Consider the following 21,885-nt stretch of genomic DNA (forward strand, 5'->3'; position numbering starts at 1 on the left):
TTCCACAGGAAAAAGATTATCTGTTGCTGGCTCTGAAGATGGGGGAGGCCATGTGGAAAGTCATGTAGGCTGGCAGTAGCCCCCAGCTGACTGCCAGCAAAAATTCAGGGACCTCAGTCCAAAAACTGCAAGGAACTGAATCTTCCACAACCATGCAAGCTGGGAAGAGGGCCCTGAGCTCCATATGAGAAGCAGCCAGCCAGCATCTTGATTTACCCTTGGGGAACTCTTGAGTAGAGAACTCAGCCTGCCATTCCTGGACTCTCTAAGTTGGTAGTGATTTGTTACGACGCAGTAGAAAACCCAGTGTAGGGGTATGTCAGCCAGTCTAGGGATGCCCAGTGCCAGTGAGCCAGCTTACCCTTGGATTTTCTCTTCATAACTTTTGGTATTATACTGAGGTCAGAGTGGGTATCAGCAAATACTAATTGAGTTTTAAAATCTATTTCTACTTCTAATTTAGGTGATTTGAGTTTTACTTTTATTATAGCATATTAAGGTACATTGAGTGATGAGGAAAGAGTTTTGGTATTCTCCTTGGTTTACTTTTTGTTTTATTATTTTTTAAATCCGTGGTTGTCTTTACCTAGAAAAGAAATTGAGAAAAACTATTTTTATTGAAGCTCAGTTGTTCTGGAATGGGATTGGCAGACTGCAGCTTGCAGGCGACGTCAAGCCCCTTGCCTGTCTTTGCAAATGAAGATTGATTGGAATGCAGCCGCCCTCACTGGCTTATGTGTTGTCTGTGGTGGTTCTCTAAGTCTTGAATATACATTATTAAAAGAAATATATCCAGGGGACTTCCTGGCGGTCCAGTAGTTAAGACTCCACCCTTCCAATGCAGAGGACGCATGTTTGATCCCTCGTCGGGGAACTAAGATCCCACATGCCACACAGTACAGCCAAAAAAAAAAAAACAAGAAAATCCAGCCACATCTGATTACCAGGATTGTGTAGACTAGTTTGTACCTCTTACTCTACTCAAATAATGGAAAGTGTATTAAAATTAATAAAATTCTATAAACTGTGTGTCTGGAGTCCCTAAGACCATCCCCAGATTTAGTGATTTGTTGGGAGGAATCATTGGGCTTGGAAGTTGTTATACTTGAGGCTAAGGTTTATTACAGCAAATGATCCCAAGCACAGTCCACAGGGGAAAGGTGTGTCAGGAGCATTTGGGGGAACCAGCTATGAGCTTCCAAGAGTGCTCACCCAGAGGCTGCACAGGACACGCTTAGTCCTCAAGCAGTGACTGTAGCAGCGCGTGCAGAGTGTAGTAAGCTCACTGGTTCCTGGTGGGGTTTGGTCATGCTGGTAACCATGCTTGGTGACTGACTGTAGTGACCAAACCCAGTCGCTCAGAAGGAAGGCAGTGCTCACCATAAATTACATGGTTTGCAGAGACTGTCTATACACAGAATAGTACAGTGTGGCCAAGGTACTGAGTGTGCAGAATACTTCTACCAATTTGAATATTCCAAGAGATCAGTTCTCAGGTGCCAGTGAAGGGCCAGTGAGGAAAGCAGCCCTTCTGAGTGCACGTGGTTGGTTCAGCTCGACCGCTGACTTAATACTCCTGCACACTCCATAGTAAGTGTTCAGAAACATCCACAAAACTTTTGCTGGTTGTCAGTGTTCTGCTATACAGTGTTTTATATATATAGTTTCATGTATATATAAAATATTCTGCTAGTTCAACTATATTTCAGATATGTTCTTTTAGTGAATTGATTATTTTGTCAGCATTATCTTTATTTTTCAAGTAAGAAAACCTACATGACTTCATGAATCAAGCCCAGCATAACTTTATAGTATCATGGGTCTTTAAAACTTCACCAAGATAAACATTGTTTTGTTTGAATTTACAGTTTAAACCAAGTATCTTCTTAAGAGTGGACTACTTTGTTGTTTCTAGCTTTTAGAGACTGAAACAACCTGGTACTTCTTTTCATAGTTCATGTTCTTGCATGAATGTTAAAGAGTAATCATTTTCAGAGCTGACTTATCTCCATAATATTGTTTTAGCTCATTGTGGTCAATAAAATTCCCAACAGTATGTTAAACATCATCTTTTAGTTATTGAAATAATGATGAAATGAGCATTATAAAACATTACACCTTTTAAAATCCTTGATATTAATATAAAGTGCTTGCTGTATCACCTTTATTGACCCTCATGTTATGGAAAAATACACAGGGCAAATTTCTTCTTTAGAGAGAATTCATTTTGCCTTTCTTCACTTCAGTAGCTGTTGAAATTAAATATGTGGACATATATATGTATGTGTGTCTGTGTGTGTGTATATATGTTTTCCTCTACTCTTTTGGCTGGCATTATTTTCTAGACAGAGCCTGGTGTAGTGTGTTTAGAATCCTGTGTGGATAGTGGGGATTCCTGAGATTATTCACTTAACTTGTTGTGTGACTCTGGACGACTACATATAAATCGTTTTATCTTCCTCTGTTTCAGTTTACCTAGTTTGCCCTCTTTCATCATGTTATATAAGATGTGGTCAGATGCTACCTGCCTGAAGTCTGATTGGGACCTTTTCAGCTAACCTCTGAAATAATTACTTTTAATTAATTAATTAATTTTTGGCTGCATTGGGTCTTCATTGCTGCGCGCAGGCTTTCTCTAGTTGTGGCGAGTTGGGGCTACTCTTTGCTGCGGTGCGCGGGCCTCTCATTGTGGTGGCTTCTCTTGTTGTGGAGCACGGGCTCTAGGCTCATGGGCTTCAGTAGTTGCAGCATGTGGGCTCAGTAGTTGTGGCTTGCAGGCTCTAGAGTGCAGGCTCAGTAGTTGTGGTGCATGGGCCTAGTTGCTCTGCAGCATGTGGGATCTTCCTGGACCAGGGCTCGAACCTGTGTCCCCTGCATTGGTAGGCGGATTCTTAACCACTGTGCCACCGGGGAAGTCCCTAAAATAATTGCTTTTAGATTTTCTTTACAGTGAGTGTTTTTGGCTTCACTGAATTGTGAACAAGTAGCTAGGTACAAATGTCTAAAGAGCAGAATCTATATTTTATTAATCTTTATAGTCCTCCTGTTGTCCAACACTGAGCCTTGCTGTTTCCTGGTTTAAACCCAAAGCAAACAAGGAGTGTGTGACTTTGATAGTCAATCAGAAATGCAGCTAGGAGCAGACTTGGGCATCACAGGTTTGAGACCAGCCAGCAGCCTTGTAAGTGGTGGGAAAGGAAGCCCATCTGGCACATGCAGAACTGCATACGTCCAAGTCCAAAATAATGGTTATCCACGAGAATAATTGTGAGCTGTCAAGAAAATATTAAACTCTCTTCAGCATATGATATTTTAGAAGATAGAAGTAGAAGAAATTATGGAAAACTACAGCCTCCTCCTAGAGATCACAGTATGGAAGGATGTATTAAAGGCCCCTGAGAAATCTCAGCACTTAATTTTATTCAACCATGTTTATTCAAATGGATTTGACTATGGAGCTCCCTTTTCTCTGAATGCCTGTTAACACCTCCTGGAACCCATGTTTGGAAGGTACACCTTAGGCCCTGTGAGGCTGTGTAGTTGCTTTTCAGTGTTCTTGCTTTTGTTTATTCCCTTGTTCCTTAGGGCACATACCTGGCTTATTTCCTTTGAAGCCTTCTACCTTCTCTAGGATCCTCCCTGCATTTCTTACAACCCATCTCCCCCCCCCCACCCCCCATTCTGCATTGTGTAGGATTTTATTTTGTTTTAGTTTAGTTTAGTTTTTTTAAATTGAAGTGTGGTTGCTGTACAATATTATATAAGTTACAGGTATACGATGTAGTGATTCACAGTTTTTAAACGGTATACTCCATTTATAGTTATCATAACATATTGGCTATATTCCCCGTGCTGTACAGTATATCCTTATAGCTTATTTTAAACCTAATAGTCTGTGTAGGATTTTAATTCTTTGCCTTGAATAAAAGCAAAGCCTGACTCATAACCAGCAACAACCTGTGTCTTGCCTCTGGTTCTGTTTGCACAAATGAACAGATTAATCTTTTTGAGTATGCTGTCCTTTTTGCTTCCCTGTTAATTTTGAAGCCCCAGTTTTGAGTGTAGGTTTGAGTTGGATGCCCCTTAGCCTCCAGCTGACCAGGGATATGTGTGCCACCCCTGCCTGGGTCTGCCAGAAGGCCGTGTTGCAGAAAGACGTGGGCTGTGTCTTTCTCTGAACATATTTGAAACAGAGAGAATGGTCAGACAGGTTGTGTCACAGACTGCATCCATATTCCAGTCATATACTGTCTTCCTTGGAGGAAGGGTGCTTTTCTTTCTTCTCCTGTACTCACCCGCTGGGCCATGTGGTCCTGGTTCTGGGCGGATCTTTGCTGCGGGGCCCTCCTGGACCTGGGCCTGCAGGCAGGCGCTTCTCCACGCTCAGCTGCTACTCAGTGAACTTTGACTGACCCAGCAGCTTCCTTCTTGAGTGCTGCAGTTTCTCTTTCTTGCTCTTTGTCTTAGGATGAGCCTTTGCCCTGCTGTTTCTCATTTCCTCCTTGGGCTCCTCAGAGCAGGCACTTTGGACGTTAAGATGAGGTGGAATGGTGCTTTTGTGAACCCGTAAGATGAGGTGGAATGGTGCTTCTGTGAACCCATGTCGGTGTTCTGTCGTTCTCATTGGGCTGGAATTGGAGGTTGGAAACATTTGGTTTGGGGAAGGCAAGCCAAGTGGTTTACGGAGGTGTAACCATGGGTGTAGCTTGTTAAACCTGTTTACCTCAGAAAATATTTTTTTCTTGAATGTGTGGGAAAATCTGTAGCTTTTGTTTCCCTCTTACTAGCTGGCAGTGCTTTTCATGGATAAAGTTTCAGTCACAAAAAGCTCACCGAGTAAACAGTGAAAGTGTATCCCCTATCAGTACTTTAAGACTCTGTTGTCTAGAATTTTGTTGCTTTTATTGAGTTTTAATCCCAGAAGAAAATAAAATACTGTTAGGAGCTGGGATTCTGATACACTCCTTCCATTCTTGGTGGTTTTGCTGCCCTTTTTCACACAACCAGTGTAGTTCTTGATAAATAGCCGGTGAACAGCCCACTGTTGATTACGGAGTGTGTGTGTGTGAGTGTGTGTGTGTGCGTGTTACGATTCTGCGGGAATTTAAAGACCACACAGATAAGGATTCTGCTGTCCCAGCCCCTCCCCCAGTACATCCACTGCACCCAGAATGATTTCTGATATTGACACGCAGCAGCATTCAACTACTTTGTTAAACGAATGAATTCCATTTTATAAGTATGAGTGGAAATGAGAGCATTTGCTAACTAAATTTGTTGGCTTATCAGCTACCAGTACTCTTCATTCCCCGTAATTTTTAAGAGCACTCTTGGTTTTGGCGCTGTTACTTGTCACGGCTGCCATGGCGTACCTTCTTCAGCATATTTGCTGTTGCCCCCACCTTTTTTTTTTTTTTTTGCAGTACGCGGGCCTCTCACTGTTGTGGCCTCTCCCGCTGCGGAGCACAGGCTCCGGACGCGCAGGCTCAGCGGCCATGGCTCACGGGCCCAGCCGCTCCGCGGCATGTGGGATCTTCCCGGACCGGGGCACGAACCTGTGTCCCCTGCATCGGCAGGTGAACTCTCAACCACTGCGCCACCAGGGCAGCCCCTGCCCCCACCGTTTAACCTTCTTAAAAACCTGGTGGTTGTTAGATTTAAAAGCTTCTCAGCAGGCAGGACCTTATACTTCTCTTGTTCTTTCCTTAAAATTCCCCTGGCTGTTCTCATTTGTACTGAGTTGAAGAAAGGGAGGCCGAACCAGGATAAACATGGTGAACTGGTCATAGCCTGGCCCTCGCTGATCCTCCCAGGGCAGGTCTGGGCTGGCCAGTAATTGGGTGGGAAGCCTCGGAGAGCAGAGGCAGTGCTGTCGGGTGTGATTCTGCCACTTTGCAGGGCTAGCAGGCGCACAAGGTGCTTCCCTGGCCCCACTGGGGATGCCTTCTTGCCTGGGCTGAGACCAGGGCTCGAGGCTTGTGTTTTTGTTTGAGCTGTTTTCTGTCCTGTAATTGGTTATCTCAAGGAATGATTTTAGTTTAGTTACCATCTTCCTTTTGTTTTACTAGCTGGGTGAGTATTTAGCTACAGAGGCGTCGTCTCAAAATGAAGAGGTTATCATTTATTATTGATATTCCACTGTTGCTCTTGGTGTGACCTTTCTATAAAGTTTAGAATTAAAAGCTTTAATTTCTGAAAGTTAGAGTGGTGTTTCATCTGGCTGATTGGTTTCATTTGCTTTACGCCAGAGGGTCCACTTAATCTTGCAGTTAACTTCTTAACTTTGTTAGTGGATGCAATTTTTATCCAGGAGGACCCTACACATGTAGACGTTTATACATGGATTTAGATAAAGATTTGATGTATAGGAATTAGGACGCTTCAATTCAGGGGTAGCTCTTTACTTACGAAACCCTTTCCTGACCATTTCATGAAGAAAATTTGTAGATGGGATTATAGGTAGTAACTTCAGCTTAAAGAGTATCAGATGAATTGCATAGAATATGATGCTAATTAATTTTTTAAATTAAAAATTTATGATACTTATTTAAAATCTATTTTTTAAAGAAAAAGACAGTGATATTGTTGAATATCCACCTATTTAGAAAATTGTAGAATTTTTTTATTCCTGGTTTTCCAGCTGATTACAGCTCACATTTTATCCTTGTGAGCTGTGTGCTTCCCATTTTATCCTTGCTCTCCGCATCGCTCAGATGTTGTATGCACTGCCAGATAACTGGCAGATTTTTAGGGAGAGACAGTGGGGTCTTTTTATCATCTTGGCTGCACGGTATTATAGATTATTAAAATAAAGAATCCCTAAAAGTAATGGAAGTCGTGGAGCCATTGTGATTCCTACCATACAGTCTGTGGGAGGTTGTCTACGATGAGGTGGAAGTCATAAATGCACCTTAACTGGGTTCAAGGAGCCCAGAAATTAGAGTGCTGGCGGCCAGCTTGTCCTCACGCGTGTCCTCCACGAGGGCATCTTACAGGTCAATACCTTGGATTGTTTCTTCTCCAGTGGCCTCTTTGCCAAGCAGCTGAATTTCCAGCCTCCTGCTAGGTGGCTCTCTGTGTCTGTGCTAGTCCTGTGATCGTTTAAAACTCCGTGTATTCCAAAGAATTACCTTCTTTCTGCTGTTCTTTGCTCTTGAATGTGTCTTCTATTTCAATTGGTAGCACCACTACCTTGACTGTCATGAAATTTGGCCTTTCCTAGTGCGTTACTTTAACCAACTGATTCTTAATCTGAAGTATTTTCAGTAGTGCTGTTTGGTTACCAAACAGTTTTAGAATAATAATTATTAAAGTAGTAGGCTGGGAATGAATTAACACTTGCCAGTGTGCTGAATTACTTTCAGCACATTAAAACGCTATAGTAACTTAATTTGCTAGAGCACTTCATCAGTGGGGCTGGGAATGGAAACAGGTCTGAAGGCATGGACTTCATCATTGACTCAGAGCAGTCACTGGTACCAAGAAGCCACATTGGAAGGATGTGAGTGAATTTGCCCCAGTTCATCATTATTCCGAGAAATAAATTTAGAACCTATTTCCCATTGATGATGGGTCATCTGATTTATCTTTTTGTAAGAGAACGTATGTGCTCTCTCTACACACACACCCAATCTGTAGGGTTATGTTGCTATTGTCTCTTGCCTCCCAACATGAACTCTAAACTTCCATTTGTCTAGACTTGTCTGTGTATCTTGAATATCTATGGTACTTTGCTGCCTTATGTGCTTTCTTTTCTCTTTTCTCATCTTTATCTGTTAAGAATTTTTAAGAAATATCTCTTTATTTGATTTCAGGGTCTTTATGGAACTCTGTCTCATTAAACTTTCTCTCTTGCATAACACCTTACATGTAGTGTGTAGTTAATACATATTTGTTTAATGGAACATTTTCTGTACTTGGAGATATTTAGCAGATAGTTAATTTTCTTAGATGCAAGTAACAGAAAACAAACGAAGCTAGTTTAAGAGGAAAAGTAAATTTTTTGAAATTATGCTAGTATATCCTGTGGAATCTAAGGTAAAGCTGAAGGGTCTGAGCCGCAGGGAGATCGGGGAACCTCACTAGCAGGAACTCACGGATCTTTCCTTTAGAGATTTGTCAGTAGTGTGTCTCAGCTTCTACCTGTCAGACTCTGTATTTCTCAATTCAAGATCTGCAGAATCTGCTTGCCTCAGATCTGATCAGTTGCCTACCTAAGGCCAGTCATAGTAGACACATGACTGTTCAGACATGGGAGGCCATCCCTGTGGCTGCTTGGAGGTGGATGGCTGTCCCCCGGTAGAAAGGCAGTTGTTCTCTGAAAGGAGGGGTCAGAAATAAATTGTAACGGATGTCTCCTACAATGGTATTTCTGACTTGTGGAAACTGAGCCAGTATGGGTTTGGTAGCTTGCAGGTGACTTCAGCTGTGGTCAGGTTAGGGTGTTGTCCTTGCCTTTGCTGACTGATTTCATAGGAACTACTTGCTCATGTCTTAATCTTGTCACTTGTGATACTTAATCACTAATTCAGGAGACTCCTAGTTCTGAAGTTCATTGGGTCAGAGGAGAGAAAAAGTCATAATACTAATAATTTTGTTACGTTTTAAACATTAGCAAATTATGATCATAGCTACATAGTCACTCTTTGGTTCTGTGAATTTGACCACTGCAGTATTTTTTCTACTGCAAAGGATCCTAATTTTCTCTTCTGTATTATTTCTGTAAATGGGCTGTAAACCTGAAGGAAGTAATTGTGTATGAAAATTTTCAGAGGGCACCAGTTGGTTATCTTTCCAAAGAAAGCAGGAGAAAATCAGCCTCTCCGTCTGTCTCTCTGTGTCTTTCTCTCTCTCTCTCTCTCTCTCTCTCTCTCTCTCTCGTATTTTGCTATGGCAGCCTGAGCAGACCAATACAGAGGGTGGTGCTGAGAAGTGTGGTGCTGCTGTAACAAATATCTTAAAATGGGGAAGTGGCTTTGGAACTGGCTGTGGGTAGAGGCTGGGAGAGTTTTGAGGTGCACAGAAGCAAAAACCGGGATTGCTGTGAAGGGACTGCTAAAGATGATTCTGGTGACAACTGAGAAAGGAGAAATGATTATAGTTTTGATACATTTGGTTAAATAATATATTAATTTCATCTGTTTCTTTTTATTTTCTTAATATGGCTACTAGAAATTTTAAAACTACATAACTTTCTTTCATTGGGCAACACTGAAATAGAGCTAACATGTATGAACATGGATAAATATAAAAAAAAGATAATATTGATAGAAAAGTAGGTCATTCAGAGCTGTGTTCACAGGATACTGTTTAAAAATTTTATATGAAGTTTTGGGCTTCCCTGGTGGCGCGGTGGTTGAGAGTCCGCCTGCCGATGCAGGGGACGCGGGTTCGTGCCCCGGTCCGGGAAGATCCCACATGCTGCGGAGCGGCTGGGCCCATGAGCCATGGCCGCTGAGCCTGCGCGTCTGGAGCCTGTGCTCCGCAACGGGAGAGGCCACAACAGTGAGAGGCCCGTGTACCACAAAAAAAAAAAAAAAAAAAAAAAAAAATTATATAAAGTTTAAAAGCTTGCAAAATAATACTATACAGTATTTATGTGTGTGTGTGGTAGAAAAAGGATAAAAACAGGATGTTAATGAAATGCCAAATTCAGGAGAGAGTTACCTCTAGGAAGGAGGAAAACTAGAACAGGAAGAGAGATATAGGAAATTACAACCGCATCATTAAAAAAACTGAAGAAAAATTTGTATTGTGTTAATATTTGGTGAAGGGTGATTGGGTAATGAAAACATGTATTTTTTATTATACTTTTCCATGTACTTAAATTATTTCATAATAAATAGTAAGTATCTCTAATTCTTGAAATATTTCTAGTAGAATTTTTCCATTTAACTAAGCGATGGGAGAGCCAGTGAAGTAACTTGTGCAACTGCAAAACAATAAAATAGCTGCACTGTGATTGAGAACCAAGTCTTTCTTGGTCCAAAACTCATAGCCCTCCTTTCTCATTAATCAGATTCTACAGTATAAAGATAAAATGTAAACTGAAGCTTCTGAACCTGCAGGCTCCTCTGACCTGTCTTTGATTCTTCCCTTCTCCTCTCATCCCAGGTACATGCACCTCCGCATCCCTGCACACAGACACACCATGCACGAGCATTCATGCACACATGTGCACATGTGCACACCATCTTTGTGAAAGAATGTGAGTTCCTTACTGTCAGGCTGGGGCTAAGACAGCTAGTGTCTGGTGAGCTGTAGTTCCTCTCTGTGTCCATGTGAGGAAAGTTCCTCCACGTTCATCAGGATTTCAGGCTTGGGGGAGCAGTTCTAAAATAAAATATGCTGAAGTGTTGCCTCTTGCTCTCTTTTGCTAAAGATATTTGTTATGGCCTTTTGCTTCCTGTTAGAAATTAGAAATGCCTATGTGAAGAATACATGGTTTCCTTTGCTGGCTAAGGCATTAGTTGTCTTTTTGATTGGCTGCTGAAGACATTATTTGTTGTCTTCCTCATTGTCCTTTACATAAAGATCCTCTTAGGAATCAAGAAAAAAAACTTTCCAGAAAATAAATACAAAATTTAAAAATACAAAATTTGAAACATTTACCAGATGCTTAATGTGTTAGATGTGATTATTTCTCCAAATTGAAGATGAGGAAACAGGCATGGGAAAGTTAAATAAATTGCTTAAGATAACGTGCTGTTGAGGGCAGGGCTGAGCTTGAGATGATGTTGGGGTCATGTCTGTGCAATCTCTTTTTTCTCAAATCCAATCCACTTTTCTGTCTCTTCCCACCTGAATACAGGTTTAACGTTGGTGATATTCGTAAGGTTCCAACCTGAACCTTGTCTTCTTACTTTTACATAATTTCCACGGACAGTCTTTTCTAACTCTCATACCTTCATGCACTGGTTCTGTTCTTATGATTCCTGAACTTGTATTTCCGTGTCATATCCCTTTCTTAAAGCTCCAGACCCATAGAGCCGCTGCCTCTTGGTCAGTTTTACCTCAACTATTTCATAGGCATTGCAATATTAACATATCAAAGCCATATTTAGTATTAGCAACTATCCCTCTGCAGATATATTGGACATATAATATTTCCTGAATTCCCGTTCTTGATAAATGTACCTCTCTTGTTGCTCAAACCAGGTGCTTGGGGTCTCCTTTGACTCTTTTTTCACTTTCATTTCTAACATCTGGGAGTCCTTAAGTATTGTTATATCTCCTTCCTTATGTTCTTCCTAGTCCACTTCTCTCTACTCCCACTTCCCTCACATCTTCTTTATCTCTTGCTTTAATTATGGAAGAGCCTTCTAGCTAGCTGCTTTCCCTACTTGCCCATAGTAGAGTCAGTTCTTCAGATTGTTGTTTGGATGATCATTCCATATCAACATGTGACTTGGTTAGCCCCTGTTAAAACTGCCCATGGCTCCCCCAGTGCCTCAGAATGAAGCTGCATGCCCTGCTCTGGTCTGCAAGGTGTTCAACAGCCCTCTCTCTTCTGCTGCTTGTAGATGTTCCTGCATGTGCTCTGTTCTCTCTGGCCTCATATTTGTGGTCTTCCTGTTCCTAGCCCCGAATGTACTTCCTTCTCTCTCTGCCTAATAACCTACACTTAGCATTCAGCTTTAGGTGGCAGATCCTGATTCAGGTGGTAGTTCTTTCCTTCTTCCCTTCTCCCTGTGCCCCACCTGGCTTTGTTTTCCTCTTGTTCCCGTAGAGCCTGAACAACACTTCAATTGCAGTACTTCCACCACATTGTTTTATGACTATTTCATTTTGACCTCCCCATCGCCACAAAGCCCTGTGTCCCCTTTGCTTCTGCATGTGAGTCCCCAGAACAGGCCACGTGTAGCTGGTTATTTGTTGACATTTTTCTAGGACAGTGGTTCTCAACTGGGGATGATTTTGCCCCCCCGAGGACATTTGGCAATGCCTGGAGACATTTTTGATAGTCATGATTGGTGGGGCAGTGCTAATACATCCAGTGGGTAGTGGCCAGGGATGCTGCTAAACACCCTACAATGCACAGGACAGGACCCCACGTTATCTGATGTGAAACGGCAACAGTGCTGAGGTTGAGAAGCCCTGCTCTAGCAGGAAGCGCAAAACTTGAGAGTACTAAAATAAAAGACATTCCATAACAAAAAGATGAAATTAAATTTGGAGTTCTCAAGTAATATATAAAACTTTTCAGTGTTGAGGAACTTAATTTTCAATGTAAACGACCCTGGTTCTTTTTGTGGCCTATTGTTAATATTTATTCGGAAGCTGTGTTTGGGGGGAAACGTGACCCTTGAGCTTATTAATGGGTTAGCAGTATTTAGTAATTAAGCACTTTAGTAATGCAGTAATGTAGGCATGCAACTGAGATTGTGAAAAGGATAGTGGAACTAAGCTCTTCTTTTGAGAATTTTTTTCATTTACTTTTTCGTATTCTAAATGCGCCTGGTAACAGGTGACTACCCAAGCTGGTTTTTGGAGGAGATGTGGGGATGGGTGATGTCCTTTTTAAGCTCTTAAAAAGGTTTTAACTATAAAATCCTCAAAAAAAGGCCCAATGTGGTAAACCTTTTGCCTTGTGTGTAGATTAGGAAATGATGAAAACCATAGTGCTAACCAACCTCCACACACGCACACACCCACACCCATGCACACACCCACACCCATGCACACACATATCCCCACAAATGATAACCCTCACCCACTTGTATCCTCTTCACTTGTTCTAGCCAAGTGCCTGCTATAATGCCAGTGACACAGTCCATGCTGACCATCAGTAGAAAGGGCACCTCATGAGGGTCCCCATAGCTACACCATGAATTGACCGGGTAGAGAATCCATTCAACTAACTGTACAATTTACATTTAGTAAATTTAAAATTTAGTGTAGGTATTAAATTAGGAGGGGCTACTGATATACTGGAAAATTAGAATGTTGAAGGGTAAATTGTTGCTGACATTAGAACAATACGGGACTGACTTGCAAAACCAAATAATGGGAAAATAAAATACCTACCACACTTGAAAGTTTTAGCATGTGTCTGGGCAAAGACAGCAAACATTACAGAAGAATGTTTTCATTCTTTCCTCCAGGATTGGCTGTTGATATGACTTCTGTTTTATAATCTGGTTTTCAAAAAAAATTCTTATTTGGTAGTTCAGAAATTTGAGTAAAAGAAAGAATAGGAAATGTTAGGAAGACGACTCAGTGATTCATTCTTTAAGTAGTTCCTGTTGATATTAGCAATTTCAAATTAGCCTCTTGAAAATATAATATTGTATTGGAATTGTGTGGGAAAAGTCCATTTTTCATCTTTATCGTTGGAGACTTCTTTGTTAAATTAAGTGGTTTTCACCTGAAGAGGCAATTTTCTTTATAGTTGACTTTTAACAAATAGTGAATATTATTTACCCCACATTAAAATCAAAACAATACTTTTTTTCCAATAGGTGTTAGATTACAATGGCTAATGGCTATTCAGGTTGGTGTTAGGAGTTCAGTTTTTGAGACTGACATATGTGCGGCACATTTCTTTTAGTTTGTTGAAGGAAGATTGAGATATTTGTACTGAATTTGGTGGATTCTGTGAGATAGTGCCTGGCTTACAATTGATTTAATCTCTTGTCTTTGGGTATATGGCTTACTTAGTTTGGATTTTGTGTCAAAATAGAAGTTTAAGCTACAGATACTATATCTGCAAAGTTATTTCAATGAATATAGTCATAAGGGAATAGAATAATAGGCATGTATAAATGTGAATTTTAATAAAGAGGTCTCCAAATTTAATTGCATTTCTCTTAATTTTTTTTTTTTCAGACAAATCCTACAGAAATTTTAGAGTATTCATCAGATAGTGAAAAAGATGATGAGTCGGAGAATGTCTTGTTCATTGATTCAGAATCCTCTCACAAATACCACATGGATTTCGGATCAGATGGAAGACAGGTTATGGAGAGACCGATAAACCCTAGGGTAAAATCTACAGAGGCCATTTTGCATACACCTCAGAAAGAGACAAAGCTTCCCAAGACTCCAGAAAATTCAGCAAAGAAGAAGAAGCTTTTAAGGTTATATTACACCTTTTTAAATACTTTTTTTTAAAAAGTTTTTCTCTTTCTTAAAAAGCCCAAATACCTACAATGTTAATTTAAAAATACTTATTTACTTGGGAAGGAAGATTGACAGAATAGAATTATAATTCTGATAAGCAGTTATGAGTCCTAATTTCTGGAGATTGTTTATGGAATTGTTCATCCAAGTTGAGCATTCACTGTTTCAGTCATAACCAGCTTATGTGACTGCTTTCCTTAATGGAGATTGGTTGTTTGGGTTTATCAGATTTTATTGAGCACCCGTGTTGCAAGTGCTATCTTAGACAATTAAGACAAGTAAATGACTGTTCCTGTTTTTGAGTAAATTATATCTAAAAGAGGGAAATAGAAATATAGACTATTGAGATCACTTTTGTGATTGTGGTTGGCCAGGGAAACACTTAGAAATGCAAAGACTTACGGGCAAAGATTCATGGGCAAGAAACTGGCTGGTGTGTGTGTGAAGAACCATAGGGGCCAGGTCATGGAGGGCCCAGCAAGACGTGTGAAGGGGCCTGGGGTGTGCCATGTAGGGGGACGTGTCCCAACCCTGCGTTGTACATCATCTCTTTGTGTTTTAAATTAGAACAAAACAGTGAAAACAAAACCCCAGTGAAAGTGAGAAGGAGAACTTGTGGGAAACAGTGCCACAAAAGCAGACTCAGTGGACAGTTTCAAGGAAAAAGGAGTGTAGTAGAAAGTGTAAACATGGCGATGAAGAACACGGTTTTAGATCTGTTTAGGGTATGTCTGCGTCAAGGAGGGCAAGTACGATGCACACCAAGGAGAGCCCAATGACAGTGTCGGACAGTGTTGGTGGACTGGTCAGGGAGGAGGCGAGGGGCTCGAGTTGTGGAGATGGTGCTGTGACCCCTCTGCTAGAAGCTGGGATTCAAGGCAGGAGAGGGGTGGGGAGCTTAGGTTGCAAGTTTGATCAGGCTTGATTGGGATCCATTGTCTAAAGAGATCTCAGAGAAAAGGTGAGATGGATTTAGAGAATAATAGGGAAGACCCAGTGGAGGCAGAGAGGTTAGGAATAATTACTCTCAGTGTCCAGGAAAGGAAGTGGGAGAGGGAGGCCTGTCTTGAATAAAGGAGTGGAGAGGAGAGTAAAAGGATGTGATCAAGTCTAGTGGGATGGACATAGCATGGTGAGTCAATTGATGCCTGTTCACTGTTTTGTTTTTTTTTCTTAACATAAAACAAGACAGAAGGCCTTATGCCCGAAGTGAAGAAGTTACAGCCTCAAATGAATATGGTGATGGTTTGTAATAGCCTCTGGAGAAAACAGGAAAGGAAGCAAATAAAAGGGATTCGAATGTCTTTGTTGAAGTTGATCCTTTGCAATTAGAGAAGGTCATGTTCCCAACCCTGTTGGGGGCCTGCTGTGTGCCAAGCACTGTTTCATGTCCTGGAGGCACAGCAGTGAACAAAGGCAGTGAAAGCTCTACCTGTCCTGAGGGGAAGGCATGATGTAAAGTAGACATCATGTCAAAAGGAAATAAACTGTATGGAGAAAAAGCAGAAAAAGAGGGACAGATGGCCAGGAGGAAGGGGAGGACGTTTCTATTTTAAACAGGGGATCAGGGAAGCCTCTGAGAATGTGACTTATTGAGCAGCTGGAGGAACAGAGCTGACATTTCCTGAGTTGAGGTAGGAGGCGGGTGAGGGGATCATATGGTTTGGTTTGGTTTTCCTTGGTGGGAATATCATGAGGCTTTTTTTAGGGAGATGAGGTTATTCGTCTTTTGCTTTCTCTGTACATTGACTGTACAAGTTCTTTTCACAGTTACTTGGAGTTTGAGTTTTTCATACTTCCAAACAAAAATTGGAGTTTCCCCACCATCTTTGCTGTTTGGCCTCAAATGCTTTTATACTTGTATGTATACATTTTGGGGGAGTGTATAAAAGTTTATATTTGTGTGGTCAATTCTGTAGGTCGGTCTTATTGTGTCAAGTTGCCTCCCAATTACTTTTTAAACATAGGAAGTTCTGTATCCTTAGTAATAGTAATCTCCTTTTATACATATTGTGTTATCTTCTTTCAGTTTTATTGAGATTTAATTGACATAGAGCACTGCGTAAGTTCAAGTTCAAGCATAATGACTTGTATACATTGTGAACAGTCATTTACTTGTCTTACTTAATTGTGCGGAAGCTTTTTAGTTTGATGTTGTTCCACTTGTTTATTTTTTATTATTATTTTTTTGCGGTACGCAGGCCTCTCACTGTTGTGGCCTCTCCCGTTGCGGACCACAGGCTCTGGACGCGCAGGCCCAGCGGCCATGGCTCACGGGCCCAGCCGCTCCGCGGCATGTGGGATCTTCCCGGACCGGGGCATGAACCCGTGTCCCCTGAATCGGCAGGCGGACTCTCAACCGCTGCGCCACCAGGGAAGAAGCCCCCTGCTTGTTTATTTTTGATTTTGTTGCTTGTGCTTTAGGTGTCATATCCAAAAAATCATTGCCAAGACCTATGTCATGGAGCTGTTTTCCTTGATTTTCTTCTAGGAGTTTTATGATTTCAGGTCTTACATTTAAGTCTTTAATCCATTTTGAGTTAATTTTTGTGAATGGTGTAAGATAGGGTCTAGTTTCATTCTTTTGTATGTGAATATCCAGTTCTCCCGGCACCATTTATTGAAGAGACTGTCTTTTCTCAATTGGGTGTTCTTGGCTCCCTTGTCAGATATTAATCGACTGAGTATGCATCGATTTATTTCTGGGCTCTCTTTTCTGTTCCATTGGTCTATGTGTCTGTTTTTATGCTGGTACCATACTTTTTTGATTACTGTAGCTTTATCTTATAGCTTATCTTGAAATTAGGAAGTGTGATGCTTCCCACTTTGTTCTTAATCAGGATTTCTTTGGCTGTTTGGGGTCTTTTGTGGTTCCATACAAATTTTTGGATTTTCTTTCTACTTCTATTAAAAATTCCACTGGACTCTTCCAAGGAATTGCATTGAATCTATAGACGGCTTTGTATATTATGGACATTTTAACAGTATTAATTCTTCCAGTCCATGAACATGGGATATCTTTCCACTTATTTGTTTTGTCTTCTGTTTCTTTTATCATGACTTTATATATTGAAAATCCGAAAGATTCCACCAAAAAACTGTTAGATCTAATCAACAAATTCAGTAAAGTTGCAGGATACAAAATTAACATACACAAATCAGTAGTGTATCTATAGAGACACTAATAATCCCATTTACAATAGGATCAAAAACCATAAAATACTTAGGAATAAAGTCAGCCGAGGAGGTGAAGAAGCTCTACAGTGAAAACTACAAGACATTGATGAAAGAAATCATGAGGTTTTCGACTATGTTCAGTTAGCCATTATATATCTGAGTAGGAGTACGAGTCTGGACTTCACATGACAAGGTTGGTGCTGGATGTGAATTTGTAATCTTTAGTGTCCAGATGGTTTTTAGGGCATGAGCTGGGTCATTTCCTAGATCAAATGCACACTGAAAGGAGAATCTGTCACAGAATCTGTGTCTTAGGCACTCTGCAGTGGTTGAGTCACAGAGGAAGAGGCTACTGAGGGAGGAATTAAATCTAAGAGAGCATGATGTCCTGGAAAGCAGCCAGCTATGACAGATGCTGCTGGGTTTGTGCTGTGGAGGACAGGGAATATAGAGCCTTCTCAGTGGAATGGTCAGGCAAAGTCAAATTGCTGTGGATTTAGAGAGAATGGAAGGAGAGAAACTGAAGACAGCATGCATAGAAAATTCATTGTGTGTTTTGCTTTAAGGGATGTAGAGAACTGTTTGCTAATTCAAAGGAATTTGGAGATTGAGACTTCTTTTTTATGAGTGGGAATGAGAGCAGATTTTTTATATATTGATGGGAAAGGTCCTCAGCAGGGGAAAGAGACGATAACTGTTGGAGTTGTGTCTGACTTGGTGGAAGGGGTTTACAGATGGAGGGGTGTCCTGGGTTAGGAGCACAGTTAGTCCATCCACGGACAGGTGAGAGGGCAGAGTCTCTTCAGGTGCAGGTAGATATATGTGGCAGTGGGAACTCAGGCAAGTTCTTGCTGATCGCGTCTACTTTCTCGGTGAAATGGGAAGTGTCTTCATCAGCTGAGAGTAAGGAAAAGGAGATGATATTGGAGGAATGAGGAGAGAGAGTAGATGACATGGTCATGTAGTGGGGGAGTGAATGAACTAGGGAATTGCAGTAGGATTGTTTGGCAGGAGTGGTCATCATGAATTGAGTTTGAGACTGACTAGTCAGCATGGATTGAACCGTGGGGCTGCAGATGTGGAACAGAGTGTGGGATTGTCCACTGAGTATGATGAACCCCGTCAATAAAAGTCCTGAGAGTGATTGTGATATTGGACCATGAAATCTCGACTGGGTAAGGTCAGAATGAGAGCATGCAGGGTGTAGAGCACGAAGAGATGGGGTTGTACCACCTGATTGTGAACTGGGGAGAGGTTGGTCAAACACTTCTGAAGTCATGACGCTAGAGGTCATGAGCTGAACAGGTAAGAATGACTGGTGCTCAGAAGTGAATTAATGGAGGGAGGCGGTTTGTAACCTTGAGGTTTAGAGGATGACCATGGGCGATGAGTGGCTGAGGTGAGGTGGAGGACACGCAGTCTTGGAGGAGAGGACTTCAAGGAATGAGGAGGTTGAGGTATCAGACGCCTGGCAGGGAACTGATATCGACAAGAATGGTGGCCTGCAGCCAGAAGATAAGGCCTCCAAAGAGTTGCTGGCACAGCTGTGGAGGTGCCTTCCCTGGGGTGAAGATGGTCTCTGTCCTGTCCTCCCCGCCTCCTGGAATGTAAGGGGGGTGCAAGATGGCCTGGAATCCTCAGCGAGGAGCAGGCCTGCCCCTTCCAGGCCCTTCATGCCTGTCAGGTGGAGGGGAGGGAGAAAAGACAGCTGCTTTTTAAGGTCCCTGTCTCAGGGGAGGAGCAGGAAGGTAAAGAGAACATGCGGAGAGGTTGAGGACACGGGTTTTGCTGGCGACTGAAGCAGCTCCAGCAATATGCACCTGATTGTTTTCTTCTTGTGATTTCTAAGCGATAACTAAGAGGTGTCTATTTTGTGGTTATTCTTTTAAAGTTACTGTGTTGAAGTACTAAAAGAGAGGTTGGTGTGATTTGGGTTGGCTGTCTCAGGCATCAAACTGGAAGACTTTCTGTTGACAGTAGGAGGAGCTTTACTGAACTGACCAAAAGGCCCATGATTGCCACAGGATCGCTGTTTGATGACCTGCTTCAGAAGCAGGGGAAAGGGTTACATGTTTTGGCTCATATGTGTTTAGAGCATCATGTTTTAGAGAGTTAAGAAAATCTCTTAGCTTGTTGTCTAGTAATGATTGAAGAAAGAGTTTCACATTAAGTGTTTGATTTGTTGACGTGAAGTCTTATGAAAGTGCTGAGCATACAGACGTCTTGATAATCCTCCCAGGGAAAGATCACCAACTTTTGTCATAGAAGTTCAACAGGGGGCCTGAGGAAAATAACACTGCTACTAAGGAAAAAAGCAGGTGTAGGTTATAGATTTTCATTATGTAGCATGAATATAGCAGTGATTAAAAGATTTTTTTTTTTTAACCTGATAAGGACTGGCTAGCAAGGATCAAGTTAAGTAGTTGGCATTTCAAGGCTGGAGAACACTCGTCCTCTCTCCCTGTGGTTTGCCCCACAGGGAAATATTAATTCAGTCTCTTTGGGCTTTCTTCCTTGTTTATTTTTATTTTTGATTCATGGCACTGTTTGAGGCATAACTAATGAAAGTCAGTGCAACATTGTTTTGATATTTGAGTTATGTTGTCAGTAATAAAGCCATATTACCACAGTCGTACGATCAAGTTTTTTTTTCACAGTGTCTATTATATCTGACAGAGAGCAAAACTTGAAAATATTGTATACTATATTTATTTAAGTTATTTTTTCTTCACCTAGTTTCTTTACCTATTATAACTTATTAAAAATATTATAATGATTTTTTTTCTGGAACTTAGAATGTTTTTGAATCTTCATTCTTTTTCACTTCATACATTGTAGAAATGTTTAGCCTTGTTGAATTGATGCCAGTAATCTTTTCAGATACAGTACCAATCTGTTTATTTTATATAAAAGATAGACTATCTTAATTTGGTTAGTGAATTTATCTTTTTTTTTTCCCCACTCCACTGGTGTTTTGGATTTTATCTGTGACTAACTTAGCAGACTATATTGAAAAGAGTTAATTTGGAGGTTCCAGTCCAAGATGGCGGCATAGGAAGCTCCTAAACTCACTTTCTCCCATAGACATATTGAATCTACAGCTATACTCAAGGCAGTTCCCTCTAAAAGAAATCCAGAAATGGAGAGATTGTTATACATTGGGCAAATGAGAAAGTACGCCCGTTGAAATGGGTAGGAAAGGCTAAGACATGAGACACCCTCTCACCATAAACCCCACCCCAGTGACATACAATCAGTAGGGAACTTGTAACTCCTAGCTTCTCCGTGAGGAGCAAAGAGTTTGGATCCAATATCTAGCACCCCAGCTTTTAAGACTTTCACTGGAGGCACTAGCCCCCATAACACCCAGCTCTGAAAGCCAAAGGGGCTTGTGTCCATGAGACCCACGAGACTATAGCAAACATAGAAACAGTTCTTAATGGGCTTGCTAGGACTCCCCGTGGCTATTCCTCCAGGGCTCAGCACACAGAGCTGACAGAAACACTCATCTCCCAGTCTTTGCCCAGAAGAGGCCTATTTGCATATGTTAAAAGCTGCTGCCTGAGGATCAGGTTCTCATTTAGCACACATCTAGGGTGCTGACTGCCAGTCTCCTCAGAGGCGAGGGAGGCAGCGGGTACCATCTTCTTGCTGTCCCTTTACATCACGGTGGGTTGATGGTGTCTCCTAGAAGAGGCTTTTTCACATGTCTGGCATTCTGGTAGCAGCTTTTGCTGCTACCACCCAGGAGAAACACTTCTTGATTGCCTGTCTCTGATGGCTAGCAGGGCTGGCATTTGTGGATCCCACAGGAAAGTAGCAAACAAAGAAGCAGTTCTTTTCTGGCTATTCCCAAAGGGCTCAGCTTAGAGGGAGTAGGCAGAAATGCCCAGCTCCCAGTATTTTCTTTAAATAGGTTTCCCTGCCTACTTTAAAAGCTGCTGACTGAGATTCTACCCTTTGGGACACTGATAGGTTTTGGTATACTCTCAACTTCTGGGAACCACTGAGAACAAAGAAGGCAGCTTGGATGTTCACAAACGTTTCAGAGAACCAAGAACTCAGGCCAAGCTGAAGAATAAGGTTGTTCTCCTAAACACATAGAGTCAAGGAAAATGAAGAATAAGAGGAATATGTTCCAAAAAAAAAAAAAAAACAAGGAAAAACTCCAGAAACAGAGCTAATGAAAGAGAGATAAGTGATTTACCTGAAAAGAGTTCAAAATAATAGTCATAAAGATGCTCACTGAGGTTGGCAGAGTAATGCATCAACAAAGTGAGAATTGTAAGAGATAGAAGATAAAGTACCAAACAGAAATCACAAACCTGAAGAATGCAGTAACTGCACTGAAAAATTCAGTAGAGGTGTTCAACAGTAGACTAGATTAAGTGGAAGAATGGATTAGTGAACTCAAAGACAGGGCAGCAGAATTCATCCAAACAGAGGACCAAAAAGAGAAGGGAATGAAAAAGACTGAAGATACCTTCAGGGACTTAAAAGACACCATCAAGTGGACCAATATTTGCATTATAGGGGTCTCAGAAGGAGGAGAGAGAGAGAAACAGGCAGAAAGTTTATTCAAAGAAA

The 21,885-nt window shown here is 41.4% G+C and overlaps 1 protein-coding gene across 13 annotated transcripts in view; it reads left to right on the forward strand.

Annotated features, from left to right (window-relative positions):
• SPIDR (scaffold protein involved in DNA repair) overlaps positions 1-21,885 on the forward strand; it is a 403,848-nt gene that overhangs the window by 108,533 nt on the left and 273,430 nt on the right. For all 13 annotated transcript variants that reach the window (XR_009559681.1, XR_009559679.1, XR_009559678.1 and 10 more), the window contains exon 6: positions 13,828-14,078. Coding sequence is in view for 3 of the 13 variants with exons in the window: in XM_030859801.3 (XP_030715661.1) it covers positions 13,828-14,078 (251 nt within the window). In the remaining 10 variants the exon portion in view is untranslated. The remainder of the gene's footprint in view (positions 1-13,827; positions 14,079-21,885) is intronic.

The sequence above is a fragment of the Globicephala melas genome, chromosome 17 (genome assembly GCF_963455315.2).
Source record: "Globicephala melas chromosome 17, mGloMel1.2, whole genome shotgun sequence".
Classification (NCBI taxonomy): domain Eukaryota; kingdom Metazoa; phylum Chordata; class Mammalia; order Artiodactyla; family Delphinidae; genus Globicephala; species Globicephala melas.